The sequence below is a fragment of the Lipotes vexillifer genome, unplaced genomic scaffold, assembly GCF_000442215.2.
Source record: "Lipotes vexillifer unplaced genomic scaffold, Lipotes_vexillifer_v1.1 scaffold454, whole genome shotgun sequence".
In the NCBI taxonomy this organism is placed as follows: domain Eukaryota; kingdom Metazoa; phylum Chordata; class Mammalia; order Artiodactyla; family Lipotidae; genus Lipotes; species Lipotes vexillifer.
The window spans coordinates 1,983,004-2,003,740 of NW_006779481.1; the positions used below are offsets into that span (position 1 = coordinate 1,983,004).

The window sequence follows — 20,737 nt, forward strand, 5'->3', positions numbered from 1 at the left end:
TTCCCCGACCAGGGATTGAACCTGGGGCCCCAGCAGTGAGAGTGCTGAGTCCTAACCATTGGACTGCCAGGGAATTCCCCCCAAAACAACTCTTCTTAAGAAAAGAGCAGTGAAAACTTTGTCATAGTTCAGCACCAGCCACCAGTCCTTGAATGGACATTTGTAATGCTGCTTCAAAACTTCTTTCAAGAATCTCCTAAAATCTGACCATTTATAACATATACTATATCTAAGTACTTATTAATATTTTACTGTTAAATAATTCTTCAGTCACTTCATATGAAAGTCTATCTCTCTAGGAAGATAGTATATTCTAGAACAAGATTAGTAATGTCACCTTTGTATACCTCAAAATGTTAACTATGGTATAATCTGTAATATATCCTCAAAGATGTCTCTGACTGAATGGGTGAGAAAGAGGGAGAATACACCAATGTCACAGCAATGTCACACATTACCTCTACCAGTAAGTAGAAATCTAAAAAATAAATCTGTATATCATAGCTAAATAAAAATACATTCTGAAGGAAGCTGAACAAACAAAAGTCAAACAAACCAACGCTTAAAAAATCTCTTAATAGAGTGCTCAGTATAAGTCGGGTTTTTAAAGGTATTGCAGAATTGCCCTCCTCACTGCAAAGTGTAAATTCATACAACCTCTGAACTGTTCAAAGAGGAATATGCTGCTGCTCCCTTGCAATGAAGGCAATGGCTTAAAAGTGGCAGGGATTGCCCTCTCAGTTTTACAGCTAATAAAATTGGTGAACATGCTTAAGAGTACCACATGCCCAACTGCTGTTGATAATTACTAATTTACCTCAGGTAAATGAGTGAAAATTTTAAATGATTGTAACTTAACGTTCTTTTCATACAGTAATAAAATCTAAGTCCTCTTAGCTGTTTCCTTTAAAACTCACCCCATATCTCCACAATGGTTGCCGCCAACTCCCCTAAATAGCAGGGGGAATTAATTCTAAAAATCTAGGGATTCTTAGCCTGTTAAAACAATTAAATAACAATATATGTCCCAAAATAGTGATCTCCCCTGGAGAACTGGATTTGCAGTCAAAGTCTTGCTCTGGTATTTAGGAACAGTGTGTCTGGGAGGGAGGCACTTATCTTCCCTGAGCCTCAATTTCTTAACCTGTGAAAAAGGATAATAATCTGTATCATGGGGATGCTGTGAGAATATTTAAAAACGACAACAAAGAGCGTCAATGCCCTTTATAATTTCCTCCTTTTCTCAAACAGCACTTTGTTCATCTCTGTTTTTTAGAACTTGTGTCATAGCTTTAACTGGAAGCTGACCTGGAAGCTCCATGAAGGTAGGGTCTCCTTCCCAGTACCCTGGCAGAAGATCAATAAATGTTTATTGTGAAGCACTTCATTTCACGAACGACATGGCGGTTACCAACGCTCTCAATCAACTCACACAGAAAGCATTAAGTTACCTATAAACCAGGTATTTAACAGACACCAAAATCCTAGAACTCCAGGGAGAGTAAGATGACGCGAGCGACGAATCACCCGAAGATGAGGTCCGCCGCGCCGTGACGTACTTCCGGCGCGACGTTTTCCCTCCACGCTGGGACTGGGGGGAGGGAGGTGGTCATTGGCCTTAGCGCCTTTTCTGGCGGCGGTAGATTTGAAGCGATTTAAAGGACTGGACCCCGGGAAGAGGAGAGTGTACTAGTGCAAGTAGGTGGCGCGGGGCCCGTGTTGTTTCGGTGGCGTCCTTGCAGCAGTGCCGGGGTACGAGAGCGGGAAGGGCCCGAGGAGAGGGGCGGAGCCGACGCGATAGGCCCAGACCGACTTTACCGTCTTCCCCTCGAGGTATCGGGGCTGCCAGGTGCCAGAGGCGGCCCCCAAGGATCGTGACGCTAGCTTTACAGCTCTTGCGGCTGCAGAGGCCTTCTAACCGTGCCTCACGGGCCTGGGAAACGGCCTTCCCCCTGCCCGCCCCCGCCCTCTCCACTCGGGCGCACACCTCCCTCCCTGACGCATTTTGCCGCACAAGCTGTAATATGGCGGCAGCGATGGTGGCCTGAACTCTAGGGAGCCGGGGTGATTTTGATGCTTCAAAATCGTAAGACTAAGCACGAATGCGGGGTAGGTGGGAGGATAGGTGGGGAAGTGGGACGCGTTACCTGCCGTCCTGTCAGATTAGGGTTGGAGAGTGGCAGGCGAGGAGCCTGGATCTCAGGGTTTAAGATTAGGCTGAAGACAGGCTTTCCCCCTACTCCGACCTTTTCCTCTCACAGCCGGTTATCGTGCGTGGTGAAGTGACACAGGCCACTTAGTTCTCCTGAAACTCAAATCCAGGCTCTTTCCTTCTCATCCCAGAGCTGACTCCAAGTTCTTCCACGGTTCCGAGGAGCTGTGAGCAGTGCAGGCCTTTTAGGAGGAGATAGTTACTGTTTTGGAGGAGGGTGATGGCTTCGGAGCTCCATATGCCTTGGGGGAAGTGTGCGAATTTGGCTCGTCTTTAGTCTTTTAAGGTGTTGAATCGAGGTCTGCGGGAATGGAAAACTCTCAGTCGTTTTGGAAATGTTACAAAAGCACCATTTTGTGCATTGATTTTAATTTCTTCCCACAACAGTACTTTATGCAGGACCAAGTTTTCGCAATGGTGATCAGAAATACAACCAAGGAACAATTAAGTGTTGTGGAAATTAGGGGGTACGTTAATTTTCAGTAGCTTAAAACCAGATAGAAAAGTATGTGAGTGAGTCTTTGGATTACCGTTTGGCAAAGAATGGCCAGTAATTTCCTGGTTTGTATAGACGATGGAGAGGGGGTGTGTAAACATTTTCTGAAATCGAGGTATAAAATCCAGAAAAGGCACAGATATCTAGAATGGCTGTTTCTCTCATTCATATTTTTTATGCATCTGAAAATTTACCCATTTTATCTTCCACTCCTCCTTTTTTTAGTTTAACCATTTGAGATGGGATTATTTCTATGAGAAATTACATACTTCGGTTTTAAACAAAGCTCATTTTACATTAACGTTTTCTAATTTATGATTCAGGATTGTTGGTGTCCTGAGATCCTAATGGGTCTTGTCTTGTAGTAGGATTCTGTACTTTTTTCGTTTTGTTTTTTAACTTTGTTTACCTTTTTAAGGTTTTTGTCTTTGCAGGCTCTTGTCACGGTTGCCTTCCCCTGTTGTCAGGGGTGTACAAGTATACAAACTTCCTAGGTCAGAAACTTTGGATTTGTTTCTGGCCCAGCCATCTTTCTGAACCTCAATTTTTTTCATCTATAAAATGATATTTGATTTCAGACTATCGTCAGCTGTGGGCTTCAAAAATAAATATTCAGGGTTGCTAAAATTCTGTGTAAAAGAACTCCGCAGTTCTCGAATGAGTGAAGTGAAGAGCATACATTACATTTATTGTGACTTGTTAAAGGCCTTTGATTTTTGGTGCTTGTTATTGTGGTCTTGCAGTATCGATGGCCTCTAAGTAAAGTCTTTGTCCCTTTGATATTTTGCATATTTTAAATTAGATTTCCTATCGGGCAGCATCCATTCTCTATGCAAAGGGAAATTGGTAGCCTTCATAGTAGGATGAACTAGTTCTATTAGTTATCAGGACACCATCTACAATTAATTCTTCAAATGTTGCTCTTTTAAGAAATACATGTTGATGTTTTCCCTTGTTTTATTTGTAGGATATTTCAACAGAATTATAATGTATTTATTTTCTGTATCCTGGTGTACTAAGGTGTCTTACTTGTTCTATGTAGTTGGAATCCATAGATAATTAATTCAAGTGATTTGAAGAGTTTGTTGCAAATCTCACTGCTACGTAGTAGTATTGTTCTTTTTTTTTTCTTTAATATTAGCACCAAGTTTCAGTTTTCATTTGATTAAGTGTCAATAGTTTTGACCTGGTTTAATGCATATATGGTCTCCATAAGAACTCAGTATATTTTTATTTCCGTAAGGCAAATCTTGCATCTTGAAATTTACTAGGCAGTATTATAAATACTCAGAGAAAACTGCTGTAACTGGGACTGTGTACTTTTAGTGCCAGACAGGAAATCTTTTGCACTTTGGTTCAGTTTGAGTAGTGGCTTAAAATGATTACCAACTTGTTCTTGAAATTTAAATACATCATACTTATAAATATAGATAGCAATTTTTGGTATTAAAATGGTTATTTTTAAAACATGAATGATTCCTTAACTTACTGATTTTTAACTTGCATTAAGCCTGGTGGTTTATATATTAAGCTACTGTTAATTGTGCATAAAGTTTAGCTTAAGGTTTATTCATAATTAAATCATTGCATTGTGGTCATATGGCGAAAAGTAAAATTATGTAAGCCATTATCTGGAATATTTGTGAATAAGCTAGTTTCTACAGTGAAGCTGTAGTCTTAACCAGAAAACTCTTGCTTTTTTTTCCGCTTGTGACTTTGAGCCAGTCACTTCAGCTCTCTAATCCTCTTGTTGTCAGTGTATAAAGTCAGAAGATTGGACCAGATTATCTATTTCCTTCAAACTTCAAAAGTGTGTAATTTTTTATTTAGGAGTTACTGGATTGAATAACATTGCTAGGATGGTGTGATTCTATCTCTGAAGACAGTGGGATAAATTTATCATTATAAGAGTTTAGATAATTGCAGGTAAAAATTAATATTAGCAGAGATTTCCCAGTTAGTATATGCTTTTTAGTTTGGTACTAACATAGTTGTACTACGTTTTTATGTCTCTCGGATTGTACATGCAAAAAGTTATTTAACACCGAACTTGGCAACATTACAGCTTTTCCCTTTAAGTTTTCTGAAGGATTTAAGAATTTAGTAAGCGCCTATACACTGTTAGTTATGTTTTTACCAGGGCAGAGGTTTGTGACTGTCAGAGACACTAAGGGAAGGGGAACTGTACAGAAGATCATAGTTGCCTTTTCCTGACACCTCAGAACGTTAACTTGTTTGTACTTAATTCGCTAGCAATCTGGCATTCGTAAATGTATTTATATGTTTTTTAAGCAATCTTTTTTTTTTTTTTTGCTGTACGTGGGCCTCTCACTGTTGTGGCCTCTCCCATTGCGGAGCACAGGCTCCGGACGCACAGGCTCAGCGGCGATGGCTCACAGGCCCAGCCGCTCTGCGGCATGTGGGATCTTCCCGGACCGGGGCACGAACCCGTGTCCCCTGCATCGGCAGGCGGACTCCCAACCACTGCACCACCAGGGAAGCCCTAAGCAATCCATTTTTATTTCTCATTTGATCTCTGTGAATTACATTAAGGTAGTGTAAAGAATGAATGTAAAATGTGAATGTTAGATTGCCGTCTTTGAAAGTAATCTTCAAGATCTGCTATAGTTTTAGTTAAACTTAATATGATTACACTTAGAGGTGGAAGTCTTATATGAAAATTGTTACCTTTTTATTAAACTTAAGCAGATGAGAACTTCCCATCTTTGTTTCTTGGTTTTGAACTGAAGATGTTCTCTCTTATAGTGGATTCTGTTTAAAGAAAAAGAAAAGAAAATAGACACTTAATAGAATGCAGCCCTAGAAGGCAGATCTAGAAAACAGGCTCTATTTCAACTGTGGAATAGGCCGAGAAGATTTACTAACTACAGTTGTGTATTAGCGATACCCGAGGTGAGGAGCAGTACATATGGGAGAAAAGGTACTGAGTAAGAGTCAGCTACTGCTCATGCTTTAACTAGCATTCTCATTGGTAATGTAGTCCTGGGTCAGGCATTGTGCTTGGTGTTGAAGATATAAAGGATCTGAGTTCAAGGAGTTTACAGACAAGTTTATGATAATGAAAATAAAATTCAACAAATGAGAATCATTTAAACTTTAGAGAGTCGGGGTGAAATTCCCAGAGTGTACTTTGGCTATGTTGAATTTTTAAGGACACTTAGGAATTAGCCAAGGGAATCAGAAATGTCAAAGACCCGCTTGTCATCTTAATAGTTAAAAGTAATTACTGTCTCCTTTTTCAAGACCAAATGCTATGCTGACTCCCTCATACTGTGTGAAACTTCCAGGTAATTCTTTGAATGTAATAAAGTCACTGCATTATTTATTGCCTAATTACAAATACCATGTTCTTTACTATATATTTTAATAATTAGTTGCCTGTGTCCTTCTCCTGCCCCCCCCATCCTTCATGTTACTTTAGGGTGAATATGGAAATTATTTTATGTATGAAACTACAAGATTAAACTTTTTACTTATGAATTTGTTGTAAATATCTGATATTTTTATGAAATACATTTGTTGCAGAAGTTTATACATCCTAGCATTTAATATTTTGAAATTTTGTTAAATTGTATATTGTTGACATACAAAAATGACTGATAGTGTTGATAAACATTTAAAACAACATATTGTAATTCTATCTGGTCAGAAGAAAGTGGAAGAATATACATAAAAGTGTTAAAAGTCAGGATTTTATGCATTTTTGTGTACTCTAACTTTTTTCAGTGAGCTTATTAACTTTACTGATTATCTTTAAAAGTATTTTCATTATAAATAAAGTAGATGATATTAAGTATGAAATACTTAAGAGAGTCAGGCAGGTGAGGTGAATTCAAGAGGTCAAGTAGATGATAAATGGTAACGGCTAACATGTAATAGTGGAAACTAGGTCGAACTGGAACATATATACCTCATCTAAAGGGGCACACTATGCTGATTACTGTACAGGATTGGGGCATGTTGCTACATATGGTGATTTTTTTTTAAAAGAAAAATTTATATCTGCATTTTATAAAACAGCTGCAACTCATTTAGATTAAACAACTTTGCAGTGAACAGTTCACCTGCAGACTACTGCTCTGAAAGCTGTCTTTATGTACTATCTTTAGGAAATTTATGACTTATTTTATTGAAAATTGCATAGACTTGAAAATTGCATAGGCTTGACTTTTTTCCCTGATTTTTGATATCTCTCAGTATTTTCTCTTTACTCTTTCTTGAAAAAAAAAAGAAAGAAAAATTGACCAGATATTTGTCTTGTGTTTGATTTTAGATATTGTAATACCAGGAAATAATAGAGGAAATACTGTGTCCTGTTTCTGACTAGATAAAATTTGATTTCAGTAATGTTAGAGACATAGCATTGAGCCATCTTTTGTGTCACCATTGTTCTTCATTAGCTACTAATATTAGAATATTTACATACTCAAGGTATTTGTACAGTGCTTTTAATAATAATATGCTGTCTTTCATCTTTCTTAAACTTAAGGCATATTTGATTTGTTATTTCAAGCAACCATTTAAGTCTATTTCTATGAAAAGTACAGTATCCCCACATGGTATAACCTAAATATATATTATAACCACACACAGACATGTACATTATAATCTTAGAAAATTATATGTACATTTTCTATTCTATTATGAATTTTTTATTTATAACAGCAGTTATGTTTGTTAAAGAAAGTAGAAAGAAGTACAGTGAGGCAAAAACACTCTCCAGTCTTAAAACCAAACACCGTAGTGATTATTTCCTTTCAATCTTCTTTTTTTTTTTGGCTGCGTTGGGTCTTCCTTGCTGTGCACGGGCTTTTCTCTAGTTGCAGCGAGTGGGGGCTACCCTTTGATGTGCTGCGCAGGCTTCTCATTGCGGTGGCTTCTCTTGTTGCAGAGCACAGGCTCTGGGTGCGCGGGCTTCAGTAGTTGTGGCTCATGGCCTCTAGAGCTTAGGCTCAGTAGTTGTGGTTCACGGGCTTAGTTGTTCCACAGCATGTGAGATCTTCCTGGACCAGAGCTCGAACCCATGTCACCTGCATTGGCAGGCAGATTCTTAACCGCTGCGCCGCCAGGGAAGTCCTCCTTTCAATCTTTTTTTTTCTTTTTGTAAATCTTTGAATTTCAGGGTTAGGAGTAGTTTATGTGATTATAATAATATTGCATATACTGTTTTGTATCTTGATTATTTTTAACAAATTATGAGCATTTTCCAAATTATTAATCTTTGTAAGCATTGCTTCCATAACTATGATATTTTGTTCAACTAGAGACTATAATGTAACCATTCGTCATAATATTGAATAGATTACTTGTGATAGTATATTACTGAAAGGAGCACTAAGATGGCCAACTCTATACATGAAGGCTTTCTAAATTTAAGATAGTTCCTTACAGTAGATTCCTAGCAATTGGATTTTTTAAGGTATAAACCAGTTTAAGGTATAAAAACTTAAGAGGTTCACATATGTTTCCAGAGGAGTTGCTTACTGTATTGGGAATTATTCTTTTAAAATATCTTTGCTATTTTAATAGGCAGAAAATTATCTCATTATATTAGTATTTCTTTAAAAATATTTTTCCTGCTTATAAAATTAGTACCTGTTTGTTGAAGAAAATTTGGAAAACAGAAATACATAAAAATTACCCTTAAATTCATAGCTCAGGTATTAATCAATGTTAATATTTTGGTGTAAATCCTTTTTTTTTTTTTTAAGATGTAATTGACATATAACTTTATATTTGTTTCAGATGTACAGCATGCTCACTTATTAAATGTATACATTGCAAAATGATCACAGTAAGTCTAGTTAACATTCTTCACCTCACATACTTAACAAAATTTTTTTTCTTGTGATGAGAAGATTGTCTATTTAGCAACTTTCAAATATGCAGCACGATATTACTAGCCATGCTGTACATTACATTCTCAGTACTTTATATGTTCAGGTTTTGGATTTTTTTTAAGATTCCATGTGTAAGTGAGATTGTACAGTATTTGTCTTTCTCTGTCTGACTTATTTCACTTAACATAATGCCCCCAAGGCCCATCCAGGTTGTCAAAAGTGGGAGGATTTTTTCTTTTTTGTGACTGAATAATATTCCCTCTGTGTATATGTGTGTGACACATTTGGAGTTTGTTTTCAAGAACATAGTAAATGGGAAATCAACTATAACTGTAAACAATTCAATATGTTTTGGGCAGTGCTATCTATACTATACTCATGTTGTAAGAATAAAAATCTCTACCTGAGATATGTGGCTAAACAAATAACTTTAGAAGTTTTTTTTTGGAGGAAAATAAATAAATCACTAAACTTCCTCTTCTCTTCTTCTACCCTCAAAAGTAGAGAATTTAAGAAGGCCTGTAAAAGTTATTTAGAAGATAAAAGATAATCAGGGACTAAGTAGTAATTTAATATTTTTCTTTAAGATAGGATAGTTTCCTCAGATTTATGGATTCAGTGTATTCTCAACTTCAAATGTGCATGAGTTGAAATTCTATACAAATAAAAACTTAATGCAACAAACTTGGCAAGATTTTAAAATTACTAAGTTTTGTTTTCTTTTATTGTTTTCAGGAAGTCTATGTCTGTAGTCTCCTGGAGGATTGAAAGGCATCGTTTTTGCTTTATTTCATGTGAAACAAATTTTTAGTATATATATTGTATCTTTTAGAAATAAAAAATGGAGGAAGTTGTGAGAAAATGGTATTTCCCCCCCTTTCCATGCAATAAAGAATAAATACATAGAATTTGTATTTTTCAAATTGTTGGTAATTTGGGCAGTCTTCCATGCTTTTATTGTTGAGTATTCTGACTTGTGGTTTGTGGTATGTGTAAAATTGATAGGAATGGTGGTAGTTATATGAATCTTTATGTGTGATAAAATTTTGTAGAACTAAATCATACACAAATGAGTACAGGTAGAACTGGGGAAATGTGAAGTGTATAAGCATTGTTATGCTTTTATGCTACAGTTGTGCTACTGTACCATAGTTTTGTAAAATGTTACCATTGGGGAAACATGTATCTATGTATTATTTCCTATAACTGAATCTAAAATTGTCTCAATAAAAATTTCACTGGATTTAAAATATCATTCACTGTTTACTGAGCTACCAGCCTAGATACTATAATTTTCAGAAACGCATAAACATTTCAGTTAGTCTCTGTTCTAAACAGATGAAACTTATTTTTATAGTGTGCCATTTTGGATGCTATTTTGTTTCTTCTGCTTTTCACCTTAACCTGTCATTCTCCACCAAGTATTACAATTCACACATTCTAAGTCCTTAAAATAAACGCCTTTCAAAAGAATGTCTTGGGGCTTCCCTGGTGGCGCAGTGGTTGAGTCCGCCTGCCAAGGCAGGTGACACGGGTTTGTGCCCCGGTCCGGGAAGATCCCACATGCTGCGGAGCGGCTGGGCCCGTGAGCCATGGCCGCTGAGCCTGCGTGTCCGGAGCCTGTGCTCCGCAACGGGAGAGGCCACAACAGTGAGAGGCCCGTGTACCGCAAAAAAAAAAAAAAAAAAAAAAAAAAAAAGTCTTAACTAATAGCCATCTGCTACGTAGATAAAACTTGCATAGAGTATCTCACTTACTGATATTTTTTGTGTCTACACTAGCATATCAGTAAAGGCTATTGTTTATGATCAAAAAATAGCTTTATATGTAAAATGTAATGTATTTTTACTCAGAATGTAAATCTACCATATATTACTATTACTAAAGTATCCCACTTTCTTTCTTCCTTGGGGAATTATTTTTGGCATTTTGGGGGAATTTGAATGTTTTTCTTTTAAAAAGCCCACCATTTTAATCAAAATTTATTTTGTTTTCTAGGCGCAAAAAAGATTGGATCAGCTTGTCCTTGATTTTTCTCTATTTAAAGGTAATCTGCCTGCTTAGTTCACTAATCATACAGACTTAATACAATTTTCTGTTTGAGGTAGCAATCTATATTTGGTTGTTAAAATAGAAATTGTGTTATATAATGGCTAGACCTATAATGTCTTTTCTGATTGCCTCACAAGATGCAATCTAATCTCTCAAAGAAAAGAATAATTCATGTGATTTATGTCATGGAAATAAATAATAAAATAAATTCAGACTACATTTTTCATTTATGCTCCACAGAGTTTTGTTTTGTTTTCAGAAATGTATGAAAAATCTTTGCTGTTTTCGTCTGTTTGCCTGAAACTGTATTTTACTCATAGATTGAAGTATTGAAGCCATGGGAATAAAGGTTCAGCGTCCTCGATGTTTTTTTGACATCGCCATTAATAATCAACCTGGTAAGGAAATTAATGTCCCTATTTAACATTTATATATAAGTACTTAATATTTTAAGTTAGTAAAGAAATTTAAACCAACTACCTTCTTTTTTAGCTGGAAGAGTTGTCTTTGAATTATTTTCTGATGTGTGCCCCAAAACATGCGAGAACTTTCGTTGTCTTTGTACAGGTTTGTTGACATTTTCACTTGCCCTAATAGTAGTCCCATTTGATTTCAGTTTGCTTTGATTTTTTATTTAACATGTTTTAGATTTTTTCAGGCATATTATTTCCTTCTCAGCATGCTGACTATGCAACATTTACTAGACATGAAAGTAATTCTTATACATATTGTAATGGGATTGTATCTGAGATTGATTTCTACACTCGGTAGAAAAGCATGGGTGCTTTTTAAATGAATTTTTAAAAAATTCCTGAGGGAAGTTAAAATTCTGTAGTTTAAAGAAGTCTGTATAGGTGAAGAGAGGTGTATTTTACTGGGCAAAAGCTTTCATCATTAATTTTTTTTAACTTTTAAATGTTTTATTTATTTTATTTAAATTTTTCTTCTAGTTTTATGGATGTAATTGACATATACTGCTGTATAAGTTTAAGGTGTACAGCATAATGATTTGATTTATTTGCATTATAAAGTGATTATCACAGAAAGTTTAGTGAGCATCCATAATCTCATATAGATACCAAATTAAAGAAGTAGTGAAAAAATTTTTTCTTGTGATTTCATCATGAATTTTGCTTTAATACTACTTCCTTAATTTCTTTTCTACTTAACAGCCTCTACTAATTTTTCTTCTTTGTAGGTGAAAAGGGGACAGGGAAATCAACTCAGAAGCCATTACATTATAAAAGTTGTCTCTTTCACAGAGTTGTCAAAGATTTTATGGTTCAAGGTGGTGACTTCAGTGAAGGTAAGACTTTGATTCCCACAAAGAAAATCATATATTTATATTCTTTGTTAAATACATGGATCTCAAAGTTAGACAAGTCTCTAGAAGTACTAGGCCAGTTTTCTTCTCAGCCCACTTAATCTTCGGTCAGACAATTAGAAGTACTGGGAATTCCCTGGTGGTCCAGTGGTTGGGACACGGAGCTTTCACTGCCGAGGGCCTGGGTTCAGTCCCTGGTTGGGGAACTGAGATCCTGCAAGCCGCCTGGCGTGGCCAAAAAAAAAAAAAGTGGAAAATAAATAATATTGCTGGATGTGAATTATGCTTGGAGGGGGGAAAAAAATCCCCTACCTCGTAGGAAAAAAAAAAAAATACACATGCGGTGACATTTTAGCCTGCAGTTTTACGCAGCTGCCTCAGCATAAGTCCCCTGTGAATCATTTACTGTCTGCTCATTAGACTGTGGTCCTCACAGGGGTGATCTTGGCAGGAAAACGCTCACGTAGACCCTGCCAGACCAGGCCTGTGAACCCGCTCCCTCTCCTCGCCCGCCCCCCCACCCCCAGCCCCCTTGAGGAAAACACACTCAGGCTGCCCAGCTTGTTCTCCTCCAGTTTCTTAAACAAACTGTCTGTTTTATGCTTGTTTATTGGCCTCCAGACAAGCACCAAAAAGCCAGCCCTGTGGGCAAGAGGAAGGAAGACCCAGTTAACTGACTCAGTCTCACCTTCCACCCCCTCAGGGTAACAGCTTCTGTTTTATGAGAGGAGACTGTTGACCTTTTTAGACAGAGTACATGCTGCTGCCAGATTTCATCAGTTCTGCTCCTATTTCTAATTAAAGCCATGGGGGCAGGGGGAAATCTATTTCCCTTAGCAAAAAACTAAAAAAAAAAATTTTTTATTAACTGGGGCCATGAGCAAATAATTGAAATTGCTGATCAGAAATGTCTCTGCTGATGAGGGTGGGTTGGCAGGTTCGGGGGGAGGCGTCTTCTCTGTGAAATGTGATTGCACACATCTGGCATGAGGGAAAAGGACTTCTTTTAAAGAAACATCATTGTATCATTCCTCTCAGGAAACTTTCCTGTCTGGGGTGCACAGTATGTTCCACCCAGATGGGAAAGCATGGCATTAGCACTGGGCCCCGGCTTCCTCATCAGGAGGGAATTGGACGAGGGGAGGGGCCAGCACTTGCCTCCATCCCTAAAGTGCCCCAGTCCCGGCCTGGGAATTACCAGCCCCTGCCTTGCTGTGGGGGAGGCCACTGGCTGGCAGGTTCGCATAAGGCTTACCTGTCCCCAAGTTGATTGTAATGGGATTGTATCTGAGATTGATTTCTACACTCGGTAGAAAAGCATGGGTGCTTTTTAAATGAATTTTTAAAAAATTCCTGAGGGAAGTTAAAATTCTGTAGTTTAAAGAAGTCTGTATAGGTGAAGAGAGGTGTATTTTACTGGGCAAAAGCTTTCATCATTAATTTTTTTTAACTTTTAAATGTTTTATTTATTTTATTTAAATTTTTCTTCTAGTTTTATGGATGTAATTGACATATACTGCTGTATAAGTTTAAGGTGTACAGCATAATGATTTGATTTATTTGCATTATAAAGTGATTATCACAGAAAGTTTAGTGAGCATCCATAATCTCATATAGATACCAAATTAAAGAAGTAGTGAAAAAATTTTTTCTTGTGATTTCATCATGAATTTTGCTTTAATACTACTTCCTTAATTTCTTTTCTACTTAACAGCCTCTACTAATTTTTCTTCTTTGTAGGTGAAAAGGGGACAGGGAAATCAACTCAGAAGCCATTACATTATAAAAGTTGTCTCTTTCACAGAGTTGTCAAAGATTTTATGGTTCAAGGTGGTGACTTCAGTGAAGGTAAGACTTTGATTCCCACAAAGAAAATCATATATTTATATTCTTTGTTAAATACATGGATCTCAAAGTTAGACAAGTCTCTAGAAGTACTAGGCCAGTTTTCTTCTCAGCCCACTTAATCTTCGGTCAGACAATTAGAAGTACTGGGAATTCCCTGGTGGTCCAGTGGTTGGGACACGGAGCTTTCACTGCCGAGGGCCTGGGTTCAGTCCCTGGTTGGGGAACTGAGATCCTGCAAGCCGCCTGGCGTGGCCAAAAAAAAAAAAAATTAGAAGTACTCATAGAAATAGATAAAAAGGAGGAAACACATAGGAAAAATTTCATGTTTGATACATGAATTAATTTCAGAAATTTGCTTCTGGATTAAAAACAAAACACTATTCATCTCTTCGTAGCCTATCAGTGTTCATGTTTGATTTTGTCACAGCCAGTAATCCTTTACTACAGTATGGTTTTTACCTCTATTCCTGTAAAAACTTTGAAACTGTGGTTTTGTTTTTTTTTTGCGGTACGCGGGCCTCTCACTGCTGTGGCCTCTCCCATTGCGGAGCACAGGCTCCGGATGTGCAGGCCCAGCGGCCATGGCTCACGGGCCCAGCAGCTTCACGGCATGTGGGATCTTCCCAGACCGGGGCACGAACCCGTGTCCCCCGCATCGGCAGGCAGACTCTCAACTACTGCGCCACCAGGGAAGCCCTGAAACTGTGTTTTTAAAGACACTTTGAGAAGCTGTTAGTAATTTCTGTTAAAAGACCTACATAATCATTAGGATCTGAACATTCTTTCTTCTACAGATCTTAATAAGCTTTGTTACACTCATGCTGTTGTATCATAGAGGAGAGAAAGTAATTTGGGATCTGACTTGTCAGTATTGACTTTAAGTTAAGCTCTTATAATTTGCTGTGAACGTTTGAGTATTGTTGATTCAGAGTCATTCAAGTAGCTACTTTGTAAGAAGCATTGTGTTTAGGTAGGACCTTCAAGGAGATTACTGACTTATCAGTTCTAAGAGTCCCATGTTTTTTCATTCTTAGGAAATGGACGAGGAGGGGAATCCATTTATGGAGGATTTTTTGAAGGTAAAAATGTTTATGTTTAAATTGTTTTTAATGTTTTCTAGTATTCATTTGATTTTTCTCTGTTGAATCAATAAGATTATTGATATACTAATATCCAACTACCTTCAACTAAACGAAGTTAATTTTCTTGTGAAAAATTTTATGTGATAGACTATTTATAAAGGTAGAATTTTTTTGTGATTAGTACATTCGTACATTATATTACTTGAAGGGTTTCAGTGATCTGTAATAAACTTTTAGAATTGTAGTGCTAGAATAGGAACTTCCATAGCTTGATCTTAATCTTTATTAAAAGAGATTCAGCTATATTTCTTAGTGACAAATCAGTATTTTTGTGCATTCATTTTTCTATGAAAATTTTTTTTTAATCTTTGATATTCTGAATTTGGCTGTAATGTTTTTCCCAAATTTAAGTTTTCTGTCTGGAATTTTTTATTAATGTGAAGATCATTTGAAAGACTATAAACGTGATTGTGGAATTAATTTCATATTTCCCATCTTTCACTTTTGGGAGTCAGTGAAATTTTGTTTCATGTTCCACCTGCTTTTTTCCAATTCTAATCCAAGATTCGAAGGCAATCTGCTCTTTCTACCATGGCAGATATTAAGTTTAATGAGTGCCTCTCTGTGCTAAGAATAATATTGAAAGGGGGTTGATAAAGTATTTGGATTTTATAGCAAGGGATTGAAAATAAGAAATATTTTAATCTGAAAAGATGGAGGAAATTGGTTAATATTGGATTTCTCTTCTTTTAACCTTTTATCTAAATTTTGTCTGACACTAAAGAGCACATGATATGAACACAAGATATGAAAAGGAATGATAATGAATTTTGGGGGGGAGTTATACCTATAACTGAAAACTTTGCTTCTCTATAGATGAGAGTTTTGCTGTTAAACACAACAAAGAATTTCTCTTGTCAATGGCCAACAGAGGGAAGGATACAAATGGCTCACAGTTCTTCATGTAAGAATTTATGATCTGATGATTTAAAATACCACTTTTTTGGTGTGTCATTTCTCTGTGTGCCTGCTACTGATCACTAATAAATAGGAGAGGGACGTATGAGGGAGAGAATTTTTGAAGGAGGAAGAACAAAGAATTGTTGAAAGGGGAGTTTAACTGTACTGCTAAAGTTTTCAAAAGATGAAGACTTTTGTCAAGAGGACTCAGGAGCCAGCTTGAAGGGGTGGCATTCCGCCTGGCCAAATTAGGGCAAGTTGAGCATTGATTATCTTGAAAATAAATAATGATGGTATCATATTATCAAATAAAATGGAAATCCAGGAGTCCATTCAGATATAAATAATAAATGAATAAAAAGGGAGAAAGAAAAACTGTTCCTTAGTAGAATGCAACTAATAAATGTAAAAGGAATTATAGAGTTAGAAATGTCCCTGTTTTGCAGTCATCTCAGTAACATTGATTCAGGAAAGAATTACCTATGGATGGTAAATTTATAGGGTATGTTTAACAAGGAAAGGATGTTTGCATTGAGTATCTCTTCATAAATTACTTAATTATAAAGAGTAAAATACAGTTGTTCCTCATTATTCAAAGATTCTGTATTTGTGAATTTGCCTACTCACTAAATTTATTTGTAACCCAAAGTCAATAGTGCTAATGTTTTCCAATTCTGACTACAAAAAAATTGTTACAGGGCTCTTGTCAGCAATTCATACTTTTTATCATGTCCCATGGGTAAAGATTTGCTCTCCTCTTCAATAACTGTAAACTCTTCTGGTCTCAGAAGAACTTAATCTGTCAGCATCATGTGAATTATTCTTGTGTTTTCTATTCCACATTTGTAATTCCCTTCTTCAACAGTGAGAAATCTCCCTCTGAGTGTGTTCAGAATTTCTACTCATTTGTTGAATCCTATATTTAAAAATTGCCATCCTGTACCACTGTGAAGAGTAACCTACTAACTAGAGTTCACTATTTATTTAGCAATTTTTGTTTTTACAGTGAGGGTATGTAGTTAAATTATCATGTTTAAAAATGACTTGGATTAGTACTTTTTAGTGTAAATTTTGTGTGGTTTTGTGACTCAAAATATGTTAAATTCATTTCCGATTATATTTCATTTGTTCTCCCTCTCAGGTTGATTTATTTCTTGCCTTTTTTTTTTTAAGCTTTTAAAACATTCACATGATTCCAAGAGTCAAAGCAAAGAGACTACTTCTGAAGTATCTCTCCCACCTAACTCTTCATTCCATTCCCATTCCCCCATTTTTTTACCTTTTTTTTCCCACCACCTATCCATATTAGTAACCAACCTCTTTAGTTTCTGGTTTATTTTTCTGTATATCTTTTTACAAACATAAGCACATATATATATTTTTTTCTTTTTTTCCCTTTTTTCTTACACAATAGATAGCTTACTGTATATGTTTTTTTCTTTTCACTTAATGATATAACCTAGAAGTCACTCCATATCAGTTCATAGAGATCTTTCTCATTTTTTTTCCCCACAGATGCATAGTAGTCTGTTGTGTGTATATACTGCAGTTTATTCAGCCAATTGCCTATATACAGGTGTTTCTGATTTTTTAAATGAAAACAACTTATATCACATTTGTTGTACGAAAATTAGAACACACAGATTAAAAGAAGAAAAACAATCCTATCCCCAGAGCATCTTTACATGCAATAAAAATACAGGTAGATAGTTGCATATAGTCTGTAATCAACTTTTGGATGTAATATAAATTTCTTTGTACATCACTAAATATGAATTAACATGTTAATCCATTGTTTGAATGTACTGTGGTTTTATTTATTTAATCTTAGTTTTGAACATTTGGTTTGCTTCTTGTTTTCAAACTGCTACAGTGAACGTTGTTGTATCTATTGTTTGACGTATTTTTTAATTCTTTTATGTAAGTTGCTAGAAGTTTACTTAGTGAAATGTTTACATATTTTTAAGGCTATCCATATATATTGCTACATTGACTTCCGAAAGGAAGTGTGTAGTTTACTCCAGAGCAACAGTATGTAAGTGCCAGTTTCACCAGATCCTCAGCAACACTGAATGTTATCATTTATTTTCACTTTTTAAAATAAAATTCCTCCTGTGCTTACCAAAACCCATATGTTAAATTCAAATAACCCTTCATGTATATTCTCAGACTCTTCCAGTTGTTGGTTTCTCCTGACCTCTTTCCACTTCTAGATAACTATTTTTACTAGTTTATTTTACTGTGTTCTGTTTTTTTTTAAAGGAAACAACTTCAGTTTTTAATCTTTTTTAAATGTTTTATTTTATTGTTTTATATTAATTATATAATATAAAATTTGCCATTTTAACCATTTGTTAACTGCCTAACTCACTGGTATTAATTATATTCACAGTGCTCTGCAGCTACCACCACTATTTCCAAAACTATTTCATCATTCCAGAGAGTAGCCATTTTCCCTTTCCCTCAGCCCCTGGTAACCTTTATTCTACTTTCTGTCTCTATGAATTTGCCTATTCTATATATGTAAGTGGAATCATAGAATATTTGTCCTTTTGTGTCTAACTTATTTCACTTAGCATGTTTTCAAGGTTCATCCATGTTTTATAGCATGTATCAGAACTTCATTCCTTTTTATGATTGGATATCATTCCATTATCTATACATACCACATTTTGTTTATCCATATTCATTTGTTAGTGGGCATTTGGGTTGTTTTCACTTTTTGGCTATTGTGAATAATGCTGCAGTGAACATTGTCATATATATTTGTTTCCCTGTTTTCAGTTCTTTTGGATAGGTACCTAGGAATAGAATTTCTGGATCATATGGTAGTTCTATGGTTAGCTCTTTGAGGAACCATCAAACTGTTTTCCACAATGGCTACATCATTTCACATTCCCACCAGCATTATACAAAGAGTTCTAGTTTTTCCATTCTTATCAACACTTTTTCACCAATCTGAGAGTGACCATGAAAGCAATGCAAGTATTGGTTTAGGGGTTACAGATAAATTCTAGTGAGCAAGCCAGTGGACAAATACATAATCTGTAAAGTGAGGATTGACTGTATCTTGATGCAAATTATATACACTAAATGTAACACAAATACATATATAGTGTATACCTAGGTTTTTACATTTCTAGGTGGTTTTAGCAAGTTCAGGTGATCATAGCTGTTACAGTGAGAAAACAATAACAAGTTATTTTTAAAATATGGTGAACTTTTAAAAATACATGTATGTGTTAGAATTTTTTTTAGTGTGTGTTTTAATCAAAAGTTAGCTTAAATTGTGTTCCTTCTTCCAAATTTCTAATGCCTTTTTTGATAAGATTTTTAAAATGACAAATCTTGTACAATGCCCATATTCAGTCTGTTGTACCAGTGTGTCTTCATAGCTACTCAGATAGCAGCTTTCTTAGCTACAAAGCTTTAAGGTTGATGTGGAGAAAAGAAGGATTTTTAAAAATTACTTTTTGCTAATTTTAGGTTTTGTCCAAATTTTAATGCAGATATCTTTCTTCAATGTGAAGTTTACTTTATGTTAGGGATAACAAACTCAAATACCCATAGGTCTTAGGCAAGTAGTATAAGGGAGTAAAGGCTGCTGGGACAAGAAACTTAATGATTAATCTCTGTATTAGAGAAGGCAGGGATACTCAGCCTGACCAGTTATTGCCACATGCCAGGTGCCATGTCTTTCCATGTTTTCAAAAAGGTCTGGAATCTGGATTTTTATATAGAAGTATCCAAATTTTTAAGTCTTGGCAGCTAATTTAAAAATTTATAAACACTACAGTGGACCATCTCTGTTCAGGTCCAACAGAACATGTATGAGGACATCAGAATATGACCTGGGCTTTAACTGTTGAAAATGTTAAGATTGAAAAACACTTGTTAAACCCATAAACTGGTGAAATGGTTTGATAAATTATGGTATGCCCAGACAGTAGAATACTGTACAACCATGGATATTCAATAGAACCCAGTTACATGCAAGAAACATGGATGGATAGAAATAACACCAAAATGTCAACTTTAATTTCATGTAAGTTTTCAACAGTGTATAGGTATTTCAGAACAAGTTTTTGAAAATGCATTGTTGAAAGCATCTTGCATTTGATTTGATTTAAGGTTAAGATAAATAATATTCTATTATGTTAAGATAGCATATATATGATTTCTTTGTTTGCTACTTTGTTTCCAATGCAGTTATTTTCTTTTCCTTTTTAGAGATGCTAACTTTGTTTTTCTCTGACTTTGTTTTTATTCTTCTATCCGATGACTTCCAAAAGAACAACAAAACCAACTCCTCATTTAGATGGGTAAAGATTATTTTAATTTATTTTACAACCTACTTTAAATTAATATTAAAATAAGAAGCTTTTATTTAGTCATCTTTACTTGACTCTTTAGGCATCATGTTGTTTTTGGGCAAGTGATTTCTGGTCAAGAAGTTGTGAGAGAGATAGAAAACCAGAAAACAGATGCAGCTAGCAAACCATTTGCTGAGGTGCGGATACTCAGTTGTGGAGAGCTAATTCCCAAATCTAAAGGTAAAAACAAGTATATATTTCTCTTTCTTAAAATCTATTTGTTTGTTTATTTATTTATTTGGCTGTGTTGCATCTTCGTTGCTGCGTGGGCTTTCTCTAGTTGCGGCTAGCAGGGGCTACTCTTTTTTTTTTTTTTAGATGTTGGGGGTAGGAATTTAGGATTTTATTTATTTATTTTTGCTGTGTTGGGTCTTCGTTTCTGTGCGAGGGCTTTCTCTAGTTGTGGCAAGCGGGGACCGCTCTTCATCGTGGTGCACAGGCCTCTCACTATCACGGCCTCTCTTGTTACAGAGCACAGGCTCCAGACGCGCAGGCTCAGTAGTTGTGGCTCACAGGCCTAGTTGCTCCG

The 20,737-nt window shown here is 35.8% G+C and overlaps 1 protein-coding gene and 1 non-coding gene across 2 annotated transcripts in view; one reads left to right on the forward strand and one right to left on the reverse strand.

The window, feature by feature from the left end:
• TRNAE-CUC (transfer RNA glutamic acid (anticodon CUC)) lies at nucleotides 1-73 on the reverse strand. Its single transcript has one exon. It is a non-coding gene; the product is annotated as a tRNA-Glu (tRNA).
• Nucleotides 74-10,958: 10,885 nt separating this feature from the next.
• The window catches only part of PPIG (peptidylprolyl isomerase G), a 34,425-nt gene continuing 24,646 nt past the window's right edge, over nucleotides 10,959-20,737 (forward strand). Inside the window, exons 1-7 of the mRNA XM_007452622.1 lie at nucleotides 10,959-11,019; nucleotides 11,114-11,188; nucleotides 11,820-11,927; nucleotides 14,828-14,872; nucleotides 15,752-15,839; nucleotides 20,128-20,157; nucleotides 20,249-20,388. Of these exons, the coding sequence (XP_007452684.1) occupies nucleotides 10,959-11,019; nucleotides 11,114-11,188; nucleotides 11,820-11,927; nucleotides 14,828-14,872; nucleotides 15,752-15,839; nucleotides 20,128-20,157; nucleotides 20,249-20,388 (547 nt within the window). The remainder of the gene's footprint in view (nucleotides 11,020-11,113; nucleotides 11,189-11,819; nucleotides 11,928-14,827; nucleotides 14,873-15,751; nucleotides 15,840-20,127; nucleotides 20,158-20,248; nucleotides 20,389-20,737) is intronic.